At 39.8% G+C, this 14916-nt stretch overlaps 1 protein-coding gene across 1 annotated transcript in view; it reads left to right on the top strand.

Annotated features, from left to right (window-relative positions):
- Positions 1-1262: 1262 nt before the first annotated feature.
- LOC116156408 (putative tetratricopeptide repeat protein 41) overlaps positions 1263-14916 on the top strand; it is a 65395-nt gene continuing 51741 nt past the window's right edge. The window contains 3 exon segments of the mRNA XM_031462919.2: positions 1263-1449; positions 6765-7071; positions 7073-7767. Of these exon segments, the coding sequence (XP_031318779.1) occupies positions 6983-7071; positions 7073-7767 (784 nt within the window). The 5' untranslated portion in view covers positions 1263-1449; positions 6765-6982.

Genomic DNA, 14916 nt, shown 5'->3' with positions numbered 1-14916 from the left:
GCCATGGCAACGCGTTCTTCGCCTTACCTGTCCACGCGTGAGGTCACTTTAGATGATTCCAGCGCGACTTCTCGCAGTCAACTTTTTATTGGCAGTGCTTCTCAGAAAAGAGACACATGAGAGGTCCAAAATCCCCTAGAGCGCTTTTCGATGGAGGTAGTGAGGAACTACAGTTCCCGGCATGCAACTTATTAGGGGGAACGCTGCAGTGAGTGCTGGGAATTGTAGTCCTTGGTCAGCTGCGTAGTTTGGCCTTTCCGCACTTTCCCAGCGTGTCTCTGGGGGAACTCTGCGCTGCGTGGTTTAGAATGTTCGTCTCGTCCCCATTGCTGTAGAGGTTTGTAGCTATTCCAGTGTCTCCAGTGTACATAGTCTTCAGAAGGGGACCTAGAAAGCTGCCACGCCTTGGCCGAGGCCGCTCTGTGTTCTGGGAGTCGGCCTCTGAGTCTGGGCCCCGCCTCCGGTTCGTGAACGCGCCTTTCCGAATCTGGCTTCTCTTGTGTCACTTGGCCAGCAGGAGCACTTACAGCCTCTGCGCTTTTCGCGGCCGGAGTCTGCAGGCCTGATTCGGTTTACAGAGGAAGGTAGTGGGGCTTTCCCCCTCTTCTCTTCGAGGGAAATTACGAGCAACTTTAATACCCGCGACTCCTTCATGAAGTTCAAAGGCTGTGCTGTGACCCAGTGGCCCCAGAGTTCCTGCTGTACGTCAGGTGGAGAGCAGTGTAGCACAGGGGAAAAAAAAACTTCTCAATTTGACGGGTGTAGGAGGATACACCTGCAGATATTTGAAAGCAAAACCTGTGGGGCTGCAAATGAGAGGGGGAGTGCAGCTTTGTAACTTCATAGAAATACAGAAAGACACGTGCAACACCAGGTGTCTTTCCTGTGAGGGAAGTCCCTCATACTAAGCTTGCACCTTTGGAAATATTTTCAATGTCTCTTTAACCTAGTGTTTACCTCATCCTCACCACCCCCACCCGCCGCCCCCAACCCCAACCCTCACCTCATTTCCAACAGAGACACTGCCTTCCTTACTGCTTCCTACAGGTTAATTGAACTTCGAATTCGTTTTCAGATAATCATCGGAATTCCTGAAGACAAGCTTTTCAGTGACAGTCTATCACATATATTTATAGCTTCCCTATTTAGGTTTGCCAGTATTAATTCTGTGGTTGGCGTTTACTCATTGTGGTGATGCCTTATTTACATCTGTCCAAATTACCTGTATTTATTAGTAACCAAAGGGTAGCTTACAAAGCTTTTGTTATGCTTCTGTTCTTGCATCTTTATTTTTTTGAGTTTTCTACGGTGTGAAATTCATTAAGGAATGTCAAGTAATTGCATTTTTGTATGTTTTAATTCTTATTTTTTGTTTTTAGAAAAAGATGAGTTCCTTCACTTTTCTGCATTTCACAAAATTTCTTCACCTTTTTCTCTAGTTCCGAACAAGTAAGCAACCAGTTCTGAAACTGCAGATTCCATCTTAACTGGTCAGTGGTGGGTAGTTTGTGCTGCACCTGGAGGGAACTGAGAATCAGACAAGCCCTCCAAAATAGATCCATTGCTTGTAGCTAGATGTTTCTGCAGATGATGGTGGGAATGTATGAGGCAGGCAGAACACAAGACAATAGACTGGTAGAAAAAGATGGCTGGCTGTTCTCGGGCTCAACTCTGCCCTTTTAAGACAGGATCCCTGGCTGTGCACCCTGTAAAAGGAGTGGGCAGCTTACTCAGTTCCTAGCCTCACTCTTTCTCGCCTGTAGTCTCCACCTCTTCTGACTTTTGACCCGTTATTGATACACAGTTCCTGTCTTGGTTAAGCTCCTCCAGAACTTACACTCCAGACTGTTATTAACCTCCCGACCTTTGGATCGACCCCCTTGCTTCCTAATTTTAGTTTTTCCCTTTTGATACTCTATGTCCAGGAACACTACTGGAAACAGCTCCCTTTGCTGTTTTTGTTTTTGTTGTTGTTAAGCTTTTTCTTGAGCAGAGGTAGCCCCATGAGACCTGCCTTTGTAGTTGAACTTAGAGAAAAAAATCAAACAGGCAAAGGGATGCTGTTAGGAAGGATAGAGAGCTTATCTGGTAGACAGGTATAGTCCAGCAGCGAGGAGTTAGGGAGATCAAGGCAGGAAAGCAGTTGGCATCAGAGAGCACTGAGGAAAGGGGCTGAGCACCAAGGTGAATTTGTTGGTTGGTTGATTGGTTCATTCATTCATTCATTCATTCAGCATGTGTTCAGGACCTGGTATGTGCCAGGTATTACGCAAGGTGCCGGCAATACAGGGGTGAGCAATATTGATACGGTCTCTGTGCAGAGCTTGAACCAGTAGTAATAGTGCAGTTGCATCTTAAGTGCATGTGTCTCTAAACTGAAGCAGGGATGTAAAAGAAAGACTGTAAGAATGAGAGGGAACTTTTTGGGGTGACAGAAATCTCTTGATTTTGATTTTGTGGTGGGTAAAACCCAAACTATATACTTCAAAAAGAGTGAATTTTGTCATATGTAAATTTTACTTCAATCAAAAAACTAATAGCAACTTTTAAAATTTTTAATTTTTTATTGAAGTGTTGATTTACAATGTTAGTTTTAGGTGTACAGCAAAGCGACTCAGTTATACATACATATACATTTTTTTCAGATTCTTTTCCATTATGTGTTATTATAAGAAATTGAATATAGTTCCCTGTGCTATACAGTAGGTCCTTGTTGTTTATCTAATTTGTATATTGTAATGTGTATCTGTTAATCCCAAATTCCTAATTTATCTCTCTCCCCTTTACCCCTTTGGTAACTGTAGTTTGTTTTCTCTGTCTGTGAGTCTATTTCTGGTTTCTATAATAAAATTTGTATTGTTTAGCAACTATTAAACTATTAATTTAAACAAAAACTCACTAAAACTCATTTCAGTAGGAAGCAGGAACCAGACAGAGATGCCCGCTATTATCAGTATTGCCCCACGCTGTTTAGGAGGGTTTAACACTAAGACAGAAAAGGAAGTAATTGGCATTAATTTTAGAAAAGTTGAGGTCTTTTATTTTGAGATTCCTTCTTACTGGTGAATTTATTACATATCCCAGAGACTCTAGTTAGGGGGAAATTTTTTTTTGACTATAAGAAATGTATAAACGTCAATGGACTTGCTCTAGTCTTGCAAAAAACATAGAAATGGGAAAATTTTAAATTTCTTTCATATTAAAGACAAAAACCATAAAATGCTGAGGAATAAACTTGTCAGGGAAGATATAGCTCCAACATGAAGAAAACTATAAAATCTTATTGAAGGGTATAAAATAGATGGAGAACTTGAGTCTGGTGCCATACCCTGTGCACTAGCTATTGCTGCGTAACAGATTACCCCAAAATCATGTAGTTTAAAACAATAAACATTTATTATCTCACATAGTGTCTGTAGTCAGGACCTTTCACCTCTGTATGTGCTGTTTCCCGTATTTAGCCATGTTTTATTACCACTGTTGTTATTATGATTTATACTTACTTTTTTCCTTTTTCGTTAAGTCTTTCTTATAAACCTTTTCCTCTTGCTGTGAAGTTCTCAGCTTTAAAAAAATCAGCTTAATTTTGGTCTACTTTACATATAATAAAATGCACCCATTTTAAGTGTTCAGGTGGTAGGTTTTGATGAATAACTACCCCTCACTATCACTATGATTATGATATAAAACTTTCCTTTTGCCCTAAAGAGTTCCCTTGTGATCCTTCCCAGTTTTTTCCTTCTCACCCTCTACCAGGCAACTAATGATCTGCTTTCTGTCACCTTTCAATTTTTTTTTTTTGCCTTCCTCTTCGTCCCATGAGTTATTTGGAAATGTAATATTTAATTTCTAAAATTTGTGAATTTTTCAGGTATCTTTCTGCTATCAGTTTCAAATTTAACTGTATGTAGTTAGAGAACATACTTTATATGATTTCAGTTCTTTCTGATTTGTTGAGTTTTGGTTTAAGGCCTAGAATTGAGGTCAGCAAACTTGTTACTTAAAGGGCCAGATAGAAAATCTTTCCGGCTTTGTGGGCCACATGATCTCTGTCACAACTCAACTCTGCTGTTGTAATATGAAATATTTAATATGAATAGAAGTGGCTGTGTTCCAAGGAAATGTTCTTTATAAAAACAGGCAATAGCTGGGTCTTAGCCTTTAGGTTGTAGCTTGTTGACCCCTGGCCTAGAACACAGTATATCTTGGTATTATGTGTGCAGATGAGAAGAATCTGTTTTCTGCTATTATTGGGTAGAATGTTCAAAAATCAGTTGTTTCAGATCTTCTATTTCTTTGCTGATTATCTGTCTACTTAATCAATCACTAAGAGAGGAATGTTGAAATCTCTAACCATATTAAGGATTTATCTGTTTCTCCTTTCATTTCTACCAGTGTTGCTTTGTGTATTTTGCAGCTCTGTTGTTAGGTACATATACACTTAGAACTATTATGTCTTCTTGGTGGATTGACTACTTTGTCATTATGTAATGTCACTTTCTATTCCTAGTGACACTTGTTCTAAAGTCTCCTTTTTCTGATAATAATATAACTCCTCTAGTTTACTTCCCTCAGGGATCACACTTCTGTGCTGCCTGATGTATAATATCTGAAAATAGGTAATTCATATATTTTGTCCAGTTTTCTGGTTTTTTGAAGAGGGTAGGTAGGTCTGTTCCCTGTTATTTTATCATGGCTCAAAGCAGAAGTCCATAAGTGTTTTTTTAATATGTATACCACCTGCCATCAGTGGCTATGCTTTTATCCTCTTAATTATGTCTTTCATGGAGACCATTTAGTTTGCTTTCTTTCTTTTATTATTTTTTTTTATCATAAACAATGCAATGAAGATCTTAATGGTTCTAGTTTTTCACTCTTTTGAATAGTTCCTTGGAATGATTCCCAGAAAGTAGAATCATTGAGTCAAAATTTAAAAGCACTTTAATATATTTTGAAGTATATTGCCATTTACTCTCCAGATATAGCTTTCCAAAATTACCAATTTAAAATTCCATAGCTATATGTGAGATATAAGTTGTGCCAATATTTAGAAAACTATACTTAAAAAAAAACTATATTATTTCTTACTTTTAAATTTCCTTGAATTCTAGAAAAGGTAAATATGCTTTTATGTGTATTACTGTGCTTGTTATTTTTCTTTTTATCTATTTGTATCTTTTGCTTATGTGTCTACTAGGATGTCAGTATTTTTCTTAGAATAAAGATAAATTTATTTGTGGCAAATATTTTTTACAGTCTGTTGTTTGCCGTTAAGTCTTTTAAAAATGTAATTATTATCTGTCCATCTTCTCTTTTGTGATTTCTTCTACAGCTTATAAGTTTTAGAAGTCCTTTCCAAGTTTGATAAATATTTAATTATGTTTTATTTTCATTTAAAAATTATATTAAATTCTTTCATTAAGCAAATATTCACCTATCACCTACTTTGAGCCAGTCCTTATACTAAGTGTTGGGGACATGAAAGAGACCAAGATAGAAATTACCTCTGATCACTTGGGAATAGGAGAAAGTGGATATTTTCAAGGGCTGATAATCTAATTCTCACCTTCTACATGATAGGTGAAAAGTCCATTAATAAAGTGCCCATGATACCTATTCTGTCATCTTCTGGATTTTATTTTTGGTACAGTGGTGTGAGATTATGGTTTGAATTAATTTTTTCAAACTGTCACCTATTTATTGTAATATCATGTATTGCTTTGTGTTTCCTACCTGTTGACTTGCGGTATCTTCAAGACCTAGGGTCTTATCTCTATGATATGGAGGTAGTAGAATGTACGTGTTCTAGAGTCAGGCTGACCTATGTTCAGATCCTGGCTCTTCACTTACTAGCCAAGTGACTTTGGATGCGTTGCTTATCCTGTCTGAACTTTTGTTTCTTCAGCAATAAAGTAGGGTGGTGATATTATCTATCTATCATAGGATTATTGTGACAGTGAAATGCAAAAGGGTTAACACTTTTTAAAAAGGTACTGCATCATTATATTCTTGTCAGGTGCTCTTGATGAAAAATTGCCCTATTCATGACAACGTGGTATGTTTCTCCATAGATGAAAGCAACAAACATAATCAAAAAAGCAACATCTGATACAGAAATGAGTTGCATCTAAGATAAAGTTCATAAAACTACGTAGTTTCCATTTGATTTTTTGCTTCTGAACAAGATGCAAACATATCTACCTCATTGTTGCAGGGCATGTGTTTTTCCACTAGCTCAGTGGAACTGAATTCCCAGCACGTGTAGGTGAATGGAATGTTGTATGAGCTTGCACAGCTTAAGATAAAAATAATCACAGAACTCCATCAAGTTCTTAGATCCAAACTTCCTTGCCTCTCAGATGGCAGGTGCATTACTGGTCTTGGGTCTTATTATATTTTGATTTGTTCCTCTTGTCCTGACTTCAACTTCGTACCTATTTTCAGTTTTGCTTCCAGTCACAGTCATGGGCCTTGGCTTATTCTGCTCCTAGATTTATTAGGCTCCTTTCCTGCATTAGTCTTCCTTTTCACACTCTCAGCAAGTCCCCTTGCCTAGTTTCCAAATTCACAGGGAGGCAGAAGTAGCAGGTGGCTGAAGGAACACTGGGAAGGTGGAATGGGGGGCTGAGGAAAAGAGGGAGGGCCTTGTGTCCAGTGCCTGTTCACCATCTGTGGTTCTCAGCTCTTCAGCAAAAGCTTTGGGGAAACCGGGGAGATGTGGACTTCCTGTAATCCTAAAAAGAATGTGTTTTTTTCTTTTTCAGTCCTTACTTAAACTAGATTGTTTTTCAACTCTGATCTGTCCCTTGGTTGGCATCACTCACCTTCAAATATCTATAGGGAAGAAATTTTGGACAAGGATTCCAGTCTGTTTATAGCAGACATAATTAGGAGGAAGTCCCAGAAGCAGTAGAGGTCAGTGGCTGCACCAGGATGAAAATTGTTTTGTTTTAAGGGTGATGTCATCTCTGAGCAAAGTGAAATGAGCCAGAAGGCAAATGAGAATGTAGACAGGAATGCCCAATTCCTTTTACAGCCCCAGAAACCCGTTCAGCCTTACCTCTGCTCGACTGAATGATTTTCAAGAAGAGAGAAACTTTTTGGCAAACTACATCCTCCCTCAGCTGAATGAACTCTGCAATTCCTGGGGCACGTACTTCAAAGCTGTGGACCTGAGGTGGTCAGCGTTGAAGGCCCAGGCACCCTTACCCTCCAGCCTGTTTAGACAGCATTTTTGTCTCCACTTGCAACGTCTGAAGCTCTGTCTCGACTACATGAACAGCTGCTTTCCCTTTTTTATCTACTTGCTGGGTCAGACATATGGGGACTTTGTCCCTGACTACTCGCCAGTCCTGTTCTCCGAGGCAACTGACTTGTCAACTTTATCCATAGTGGAACAGAATCTCTATGTTGCTGCAAAAAACAGTTATCCTTGGGTCCTGGAGAATGCCAACTGCAGTCTGATGGAATTAGAGGTCATCCAAGCAGCATTTCTGAATGAGCCTCAATTTCAGTATTTTTACTTTAAGACAGAAATCATGCTGCTGAAGACTTTGGATGAGGAAAAGGAGGAGATAATATCCTCAGGTTTTCTGACAAACGACGAGTTAAAATTAAAGATGGGGAAGCTTAAGGCCAAGATTATTAGCAAAGGGCTCCCTGTCAGATTTTATAGAGATCTCCATGAGTTGGGTGAGCTGGCTCTCCAGGACTGGTCGGTTGTGATAGAAACACTTTCACCAGCCACTTTAATGATGGAAAATATAGGTGAGTACATATGGAGATAGCTGTCTGTTGTCATAGGCTCAAGTGTTCTGTATGTCTTCTTGTGAAAGAAAATTTTAAATGACTGAAAATATTCCTGAAGCATTTAAAATGGTTACCATATGCTTGTAACATGCACTTCTTCATTTGAAGGTTTTTGAAACTGAGAATAAGAGCAAATAGTGAGTTATGGAATATGATTTAGGAAGTCAAGGAGCTCTGAGAAGATAAAATATCTGGCAGCTAACATGTAGATCCAGAGCAGAGGTTCTCAACCAGGGCTGATTTTTGGCCCCAAGGGACTTTTGGCCACGTTTGAAGATATTTTTGGTGCCACAGTTGGGGGTATGCTTCTGGCATCTAACAGGTGGAGGTGAGGGATATGGCTAAACATCCTACATTGCACAGACTGCCCCCCCATAATAAGGAGTTTTCCAACCCCAAATGTCAATAATGCCAAGGTTGAGAAACTCTGATCTAAAGGGAAGAGAACTTTTCTTAATCGTCAAGTCCTTTTTGTGTCTTGTCACATGTAATCTTCAAGGTTTAGCCCTGCAAGGTAAGTGCTGTAATTCCTATTTCACAGATAAACAAATGAAAGCTGCTGTATAGCAATTAAGTGACTTAATCTAATGTCACATCATCAGTGAGAGATCGTTCCAGGACTGAACCCAGGTCCTTTTGACTCCAAAATCCATGCTCTTTTGCCTTCATCCTTACTACTGAAAGAGTAATCTATGGACCAGTAGGCTTGGCATCACCTAGGAACTTGCTGGAAATGCAGTCCAGGTCTAGTGAATTAGAATTTGCATTTTAATAAAGACCAGATGAGTTGCATGCATGGAAGTTTGAGAAGTATCACCTGACATCATCTTGCCTCTAAATGAAATGATTACGTTTATTTTGAAAATAGTGTCTCGTGAATATGTATGGATTAAAAAGGGAAGAAAATATCAGAATAGGGAAGAGATTCTTTACCTGGACAGACTTTGGGAGGGATCTATGGCGCCCTTCAAATTATATGAAAAATAGGATGTTTACATGCATATGTGTGTTTTGGGAGATGGGAAGCTGGCCTCTGTCTTTGATCAGACTCAAAAGGTTCAGTGACCCCAAAAAGACTATGAATTACTATTTTAAGGGTCCAATTAATGTGGGAATGCAAAATGCAGGTGGTGCATTCTCAAATGCTTTCAGGGACTAGGCAGGCATAGTCCTTGTAATATGATAGGGAGCAGATGGATCTGTGGTCAACTGAACGGGAGGGAGTTGACCCACCAAAAATCATTCACATTCATTGTTTCTGGTGGGGCATGAAATCCCACCTGTGCTGGTCAAACAAAACTCTGCCTACAAGCCAAATCATTTTGGAGTCCTAGAAAAGAATATTGTATCAATCATTACTCTTTGAGTTGCAAATGACTCAAACTGGCTTCAACAAAAAGGGGATATATAAGTTAATATAACTTTCAGGTCAGACTTTATATTGTGGTTCAAATGATGTTACCAGGCCCTGGTTTCTCATTGTTTTTCTGCGTGGTTCTGCTGTCCTGATGTTACCTCAACTCCTTGGTTCCTCCATTATGGAAGGAAAATGGCTATAGCAGCTCCAGGTTCAAGTTCTGCAGACATGGCTCGAAGCCCTGGCACTGAGTCTTTCTGTCTCTGATTAGCCAGACTTGGACCATAAACTTGTATATGACTCAATCACTGGAGCCAAGAGAGTGTGATGCTCTGATTGGCTAATCCTGCATTGTATCACACCTCTGGAGCCTAGAGGAAGTCATATCCACCACAGTAACATGAACTGAGAGTTGGGACGAGGTGGGATCCCCAAAAATAATCTGGGATTGTTACTGAAATTAAGGTAGGATGAATGGATATTGAGCAGTCCCAGAATATCTTGAATATTTGCTACAGGCTTGGAGTTTTAGAATATCTAAGGACAGATATGTTCTCAGAGCCCAGATTTTTCAGTTCCTAACTATGTGACCTTGAGAAAATGGCATATTGGTAAGCCTAGCTTTCTTCTTCTATATAATGGGTTAACAATAATCACTTTGAGAGTAATAATGCATGTAAAGCACGTAAAAACAGTGCCTGACACATAGTAAGCTAATGAGAATAAATAACAAAAAATGAGTCCTGAGAAAATATAGTATATATTTGGCTAAAGCCTGAAATACGGTTAATAGTGGTATTCTTTGACTGATCTCAATCTGAACTGTATCCATTGATTAAAATTTACTAACATGTTCAAGGATCAAGCCTTTCTGTGTATTTGGGTTAGAGACAGATCATTTCTCCAAAATATTCTCTTTAGTCTTTGATTTTGGTTATTATTGAAAGATTAGCTTGTGTTAGACTTTAGTTTTGGATATATAATATATGGACTACATGTCTGCATTAGAGACAGTATGGATTATTATTTTAAAAAAACTTCAGAAAGAAGGGCTAAATTATTTTTCTTTTGGATCTTCAATAACCTTTATCACCTAGGTAGTTCCAAAATCTCACAGCTGGGGTAGCAATCAGCCATTTGGGTAGCTAATGGTTATCATAAGGCAATGTAGAGCTGTCAGTTCATACTCCTGACTTTTAGAAGCACTTCTGAGGTCCTTGGAGATACCTAAGACTAGTGGGAGAGGTTCAAGTGGGATCATCTCTAAGTCTGTCTAAGATCTTGAAATTTGAGGCTGACCTAGCCTGATCTGTCGGTCCAGCTCTATTCTGGCCCTAACCTGAATCACAGGGCAGCCTTACCCTGTGATCTTACCAGGTTAAACTATCTGATGTTCATTTTCCTTCCCTACCCCATTAGAAAAAACAACAAACCCCCCAAAACGGGGAGATATAGGTGTCACCAGAGACAGGAGGATATTTTGGCCGTCCAGAACACCCTGACTTTAATTAGGCAATGAGTTTAGTACCACAGTAAATTGAAACTGGAAGGAATCTCAGAGATCCAGTTGTCTGGCCTTGCCACTTATTTTACCTGAGTGTTTAAGGGACAAAATGGCAGAGTTGCAACTGTACCCATGGTTGTCATTGTATTATGGCATCTTATCCTGGAAACACACCCCGCTCTCCAAACCATTGCAATGCTTAGAAACACACACATATGCCACGAGATTCAATTAGGGAACTTCATACTTACCTAAAAATCTAAAAAGATGAAAGGACAAATGTAGCAAATGCAATTTTTTTTTTTACCCTCATCATTCTGAGGTCATGAAATAACTTGGAATCCTAAGTAGGATTTCATGTATGAATAGCATTAAGAAGATTAAATTGCTTGCCTAGTTTCCTTTCATTAGATTTTAGAATGGGCCATGAAATATGGCACTAACATGGAAAGAAGGTGATACAGATACAGAAGGGGAGGTACTTTCTTGGGCATTTACAATAACCGAGTGTAATGGAAACTGCAAATCTAAGACAGTGAAACATCTCTCTTTGTCTGTAAAGACTACAAGCACAACTTTGAACGTTTTTATCATGAAGAGTTCACTGAAAAGTACGAGGAAGTGTTTGTTATTTCCAAGGAGTCAAATAGAACCTTTGCAATCTTGGAAAGATTTGCCTTAAAGGATGTGAAATTTGATGTTAACAACACTGCAGCAGGTTCCAGGTTAGACTGTGTTCTCATGTCAGATGTCAAGAAATACCAAGCAAAACAACCTGCCTTCAGTGAATATGATCCCCCAAATTTGGAATGTCTTCCCTTCCTGTGCACCCCTTCCTGCAAGAGAGGCTCCCTAAAAGCCACCCCTGAGTTAAAATTTCCTTATCAGATATCACTTTGAAACTGCCAAGTTTTCCTGACTATTTCACTATTTTTTCCAGTATCCTCAAGAAGATTGTAAGCCCTGGAGGGCAGAGGGCTTGCCTTCTTTTTTTCTCCCCAAGATCAAAGTTGGTCTAAGTAATTCTTGACAATGATGGAATGATTTTGAGAAGAAATTGGATTAGGAAATAAGAATAATGCATCTGTACGGAACTGTATATTTTACAAAGAATTTCCACATACATCATCAGCTCATTATTAATTACATTAAGATATTCAGCTGACACTTATTAAATGCTTACCATGGGCCATATCATTATTTGTGTTTGTGTGTAAGGAATCGAGTTACCTTACCCAAAGTTTGCACTCCTTCACTGTTTTGTCCAGTTCTTCTGCATTCAGACCCCCATATCTTTCCCCTCCCTGGGGGGTGATGTACTGTGTTCACCACCCACAGGCATGAAGAGGCAGGGCTGTGAAGAAAGAACTAGGTTTATCTGTGGTCCTTCCCAATATCAACCTTAGAAATAGGAGGTTCTTGGGATCATTGTATTTTTTCCATCTTCATCCTCCAGTTCTTACCACAGATCTCATTTATTCTGGTAGAGTTGGGGATTGGAAATAAACCCACAGTGGCTGGGATGGCTCAGGGCTGTCCTCCACCATCTCTGCCCCAGTGTCAGCATCCACCACCAGGTACAGATCTACCAGTATTCTTGTGGTTCTGGGAACCCATGCTAAGAAGAACATAATTTATTGGGTTAAAACAACATGGTGCTCAGTCAATGTTTTTAAAACTAGAAGAGTGTGAAATATATAGGCTATCTTAGGTTTGAATAGGCAAACCCATAGAGATACAAAAATAAGTTAGGGGCTGTGGGGGGATGAGAGAAGAGGGGAACCAGGAAAATGTTCCCTAATAGGTCTGGAGTTTCTTTCTGGGTTCTTGAAAATGGTCTGGAATTTTATTGCAATTAAACAATGCCAATTGTGTCCAGTGAAAACACAGCAATTAAGTCCTTTGAGCTTAGCTGTGTGGAAACAGGGCTTTGCACTATAAGTTCCTGAATGGTGTGTGCAAGTAACAGAAAAAGGTATTCTTTTGAAGTTTCAAAGCATTGTCTTAATAACCAACCACCTAGACCAATAGCATTCTTTTTTTCTCTTTCTCTTTTGAAGGGAGCCACAGATTGCTTGGCAATGTTTTCATTTTCTATTTGTTCTTGAAAAGAAGTCATTAAGACCTTAGCTTAATTATGTAGGTGTGTTATATTGGTATTTTTCCTTCATTGATTTTACCTGCTAAGTGCTAAGAAGTGTTCTAGACACAGGGGATACAGCTGAGACAAAAGAGACAAGGATCCTGCCTCTGTGGAGCTTACACTAATGAGACAGGCAACCAACATGATATGGAAAATATGTAGTAGGTTAGATGCCTTTAAGTGCTGTGGAGCACAGTGAAAGCTTGAAAGGGAATAGGCTATCGGGTAGGAGAGAACATGGCATTTGGATAACTGCTGGGAGTAGATGAGGGAGCAAGCTATGCAAATATGAGTTGGGAGAGCATTCTAGACAGAAGGAACCGCAAATACAGAGGTCGCGAGGCTGGAGGAATGGCAGGCAGCTGGAAGGAAGTCAGAGCTGTTGGGAGGGTGGCAGTGGTGAGGTTGGAGATGTAATGGATTAAAGGAGGGTGTGTGTGTGGGTCTTCGTTGGTCTCTTGCATCATTGTAAGGACTTGGGCTTTTACTGCTTTTAAGCACAGCAATGACCTATATGACGTATTTGACAAGCTCACTCTGGCGGCTTGGCTGAGGATAGACTGAAAGAGGGCAAAGGTGGAAATGGGACATAAAATCAAATCCGTTCTAATTTGATGGTGAAATGACTAAAGCAATAAGGCATTGATTCCTAACTCATATCGATGGAGATGGAATTCTTATGGAATAACTACTATTTAATGATCCTGCTTTAGGTTTTCTATTTTAATGGATTTTCAGGCTGATCCTCTTGCTTTGCTGAACCTGAATGTCAGGTTTATTTATTTCATTCAGTCAATCAGCAATTCACGATCAGGTACTATGCCAGTCACTAACTATCCAGGAGTGATTAGGATAAGCCTGGTAACTACCTGGGACTTCCATCAATGTAAAATCAGTAGACACATGTTTATTAAATTATGTGTGTGTGAGGAATAGGGCTAGACTCTAAATGCAGTGACACTTATGGACCTGGGAATCCTCTGCATTTCCAGAAGCTTTTCACTAAAGTAAGCAATGGGAAAGGGTATACTGTGCTCAAACCAGTTCACAGAAATCATATTTCTGCATTACTATAAGCCATGACACCCCTGTAGAGCAGCAGGCTACTTCTGAGCCACTGACAGTTACGGTCATTTTGTTGATTCTCTAACGTCACGGCCATTAGGATTGCTGGGCATCCTTGGCACATGAGTGTCTCAGTTTTTTCTTCTCTCCTGGTGAGTCTGGGGTAGAGTCTCCCTTCTGGGCCTTTGGGCAGGTTGGGCTCTTGATGTAACCCCAGGTTCATGTTGGACCCTAGAGTCTGTGGCAGCTGGAAGAGCCTTCCAAGGTTACCATCTTTCCACTCTCCTAATTTTACACAGGACAAAGCCTAAGCCCAGAGGGCAAATGGTTTGTTTGGAGCCAACTGGGGTCACAGTTAAGAGACTAGAATTTCACCTCTCTTAGAGACAAATGTCTGCAGGAAAAATTTCCCTCCCTCCCTTCCTTTATAATTACTCTTGACTACATTCCCCTCCTTTATTTTTCAGAATAAATCCTCTTCCAACTTACAAGTCTATTCTGCTCTTATCTGGGGAACGTGGTTGTGGGAAGTCCACTCTGATTGCCAGCTGGGTGAGCTATTTCAGAAAGAAACATCTGAACATGATGATCCCTCATTTTGTGGGCAGCACCTGTGAGAGCAGTGACATTATGTCCATGATACATTACTTCACCACAGAATTACAGTCCAGAAACTATGGTAATAGAATCAAACTGTTACCTTCATTCAGGAAAATTTTGTTAGAAAGTAATCATTCTGTCTTTTGCTCATTTTGGGTCATTTTTCTCTTGTTCCAGTCTAAACCCTGTGTTGTCTCACCTACCTATCTACTCACCTCTTCCCTTCACAGAATTCAGTCTCCTTCCTTCCTTCCTTCCTTCCTTCCTTCCTTCCTTCCTTCCTTCCTTCCTTCCTTCCTTGGATCCTACTGAGTGCAGAGGGAGTCCAGTGGAGGATTTTAAGCAGGGACTGATGTGATTTGATTGATATTTTTCAAAGATCAAAATCGGTCTAATGTGTGGAAAATAGAGGTGGAGAAGTAAGCACGGAGGCGGTGA

The sequence above is a fragment of the Camelus dromedarius genome, chromosome 11, assembly GCF_036321535.1.
Source record: "Camelus dromedarius isolate mCamDro1 chromosome 11, mCamDro1.pat, whole genome shotgun sequence".
NCBI lineage: Eukaryota > Metazoa > Chordata > Mammalia > Artiodactyla > Camelidae > Camelus > Camelus dromedarius.
This window is presented reverse-complemented; position numbering and strand designations above follow the sequence as displayed.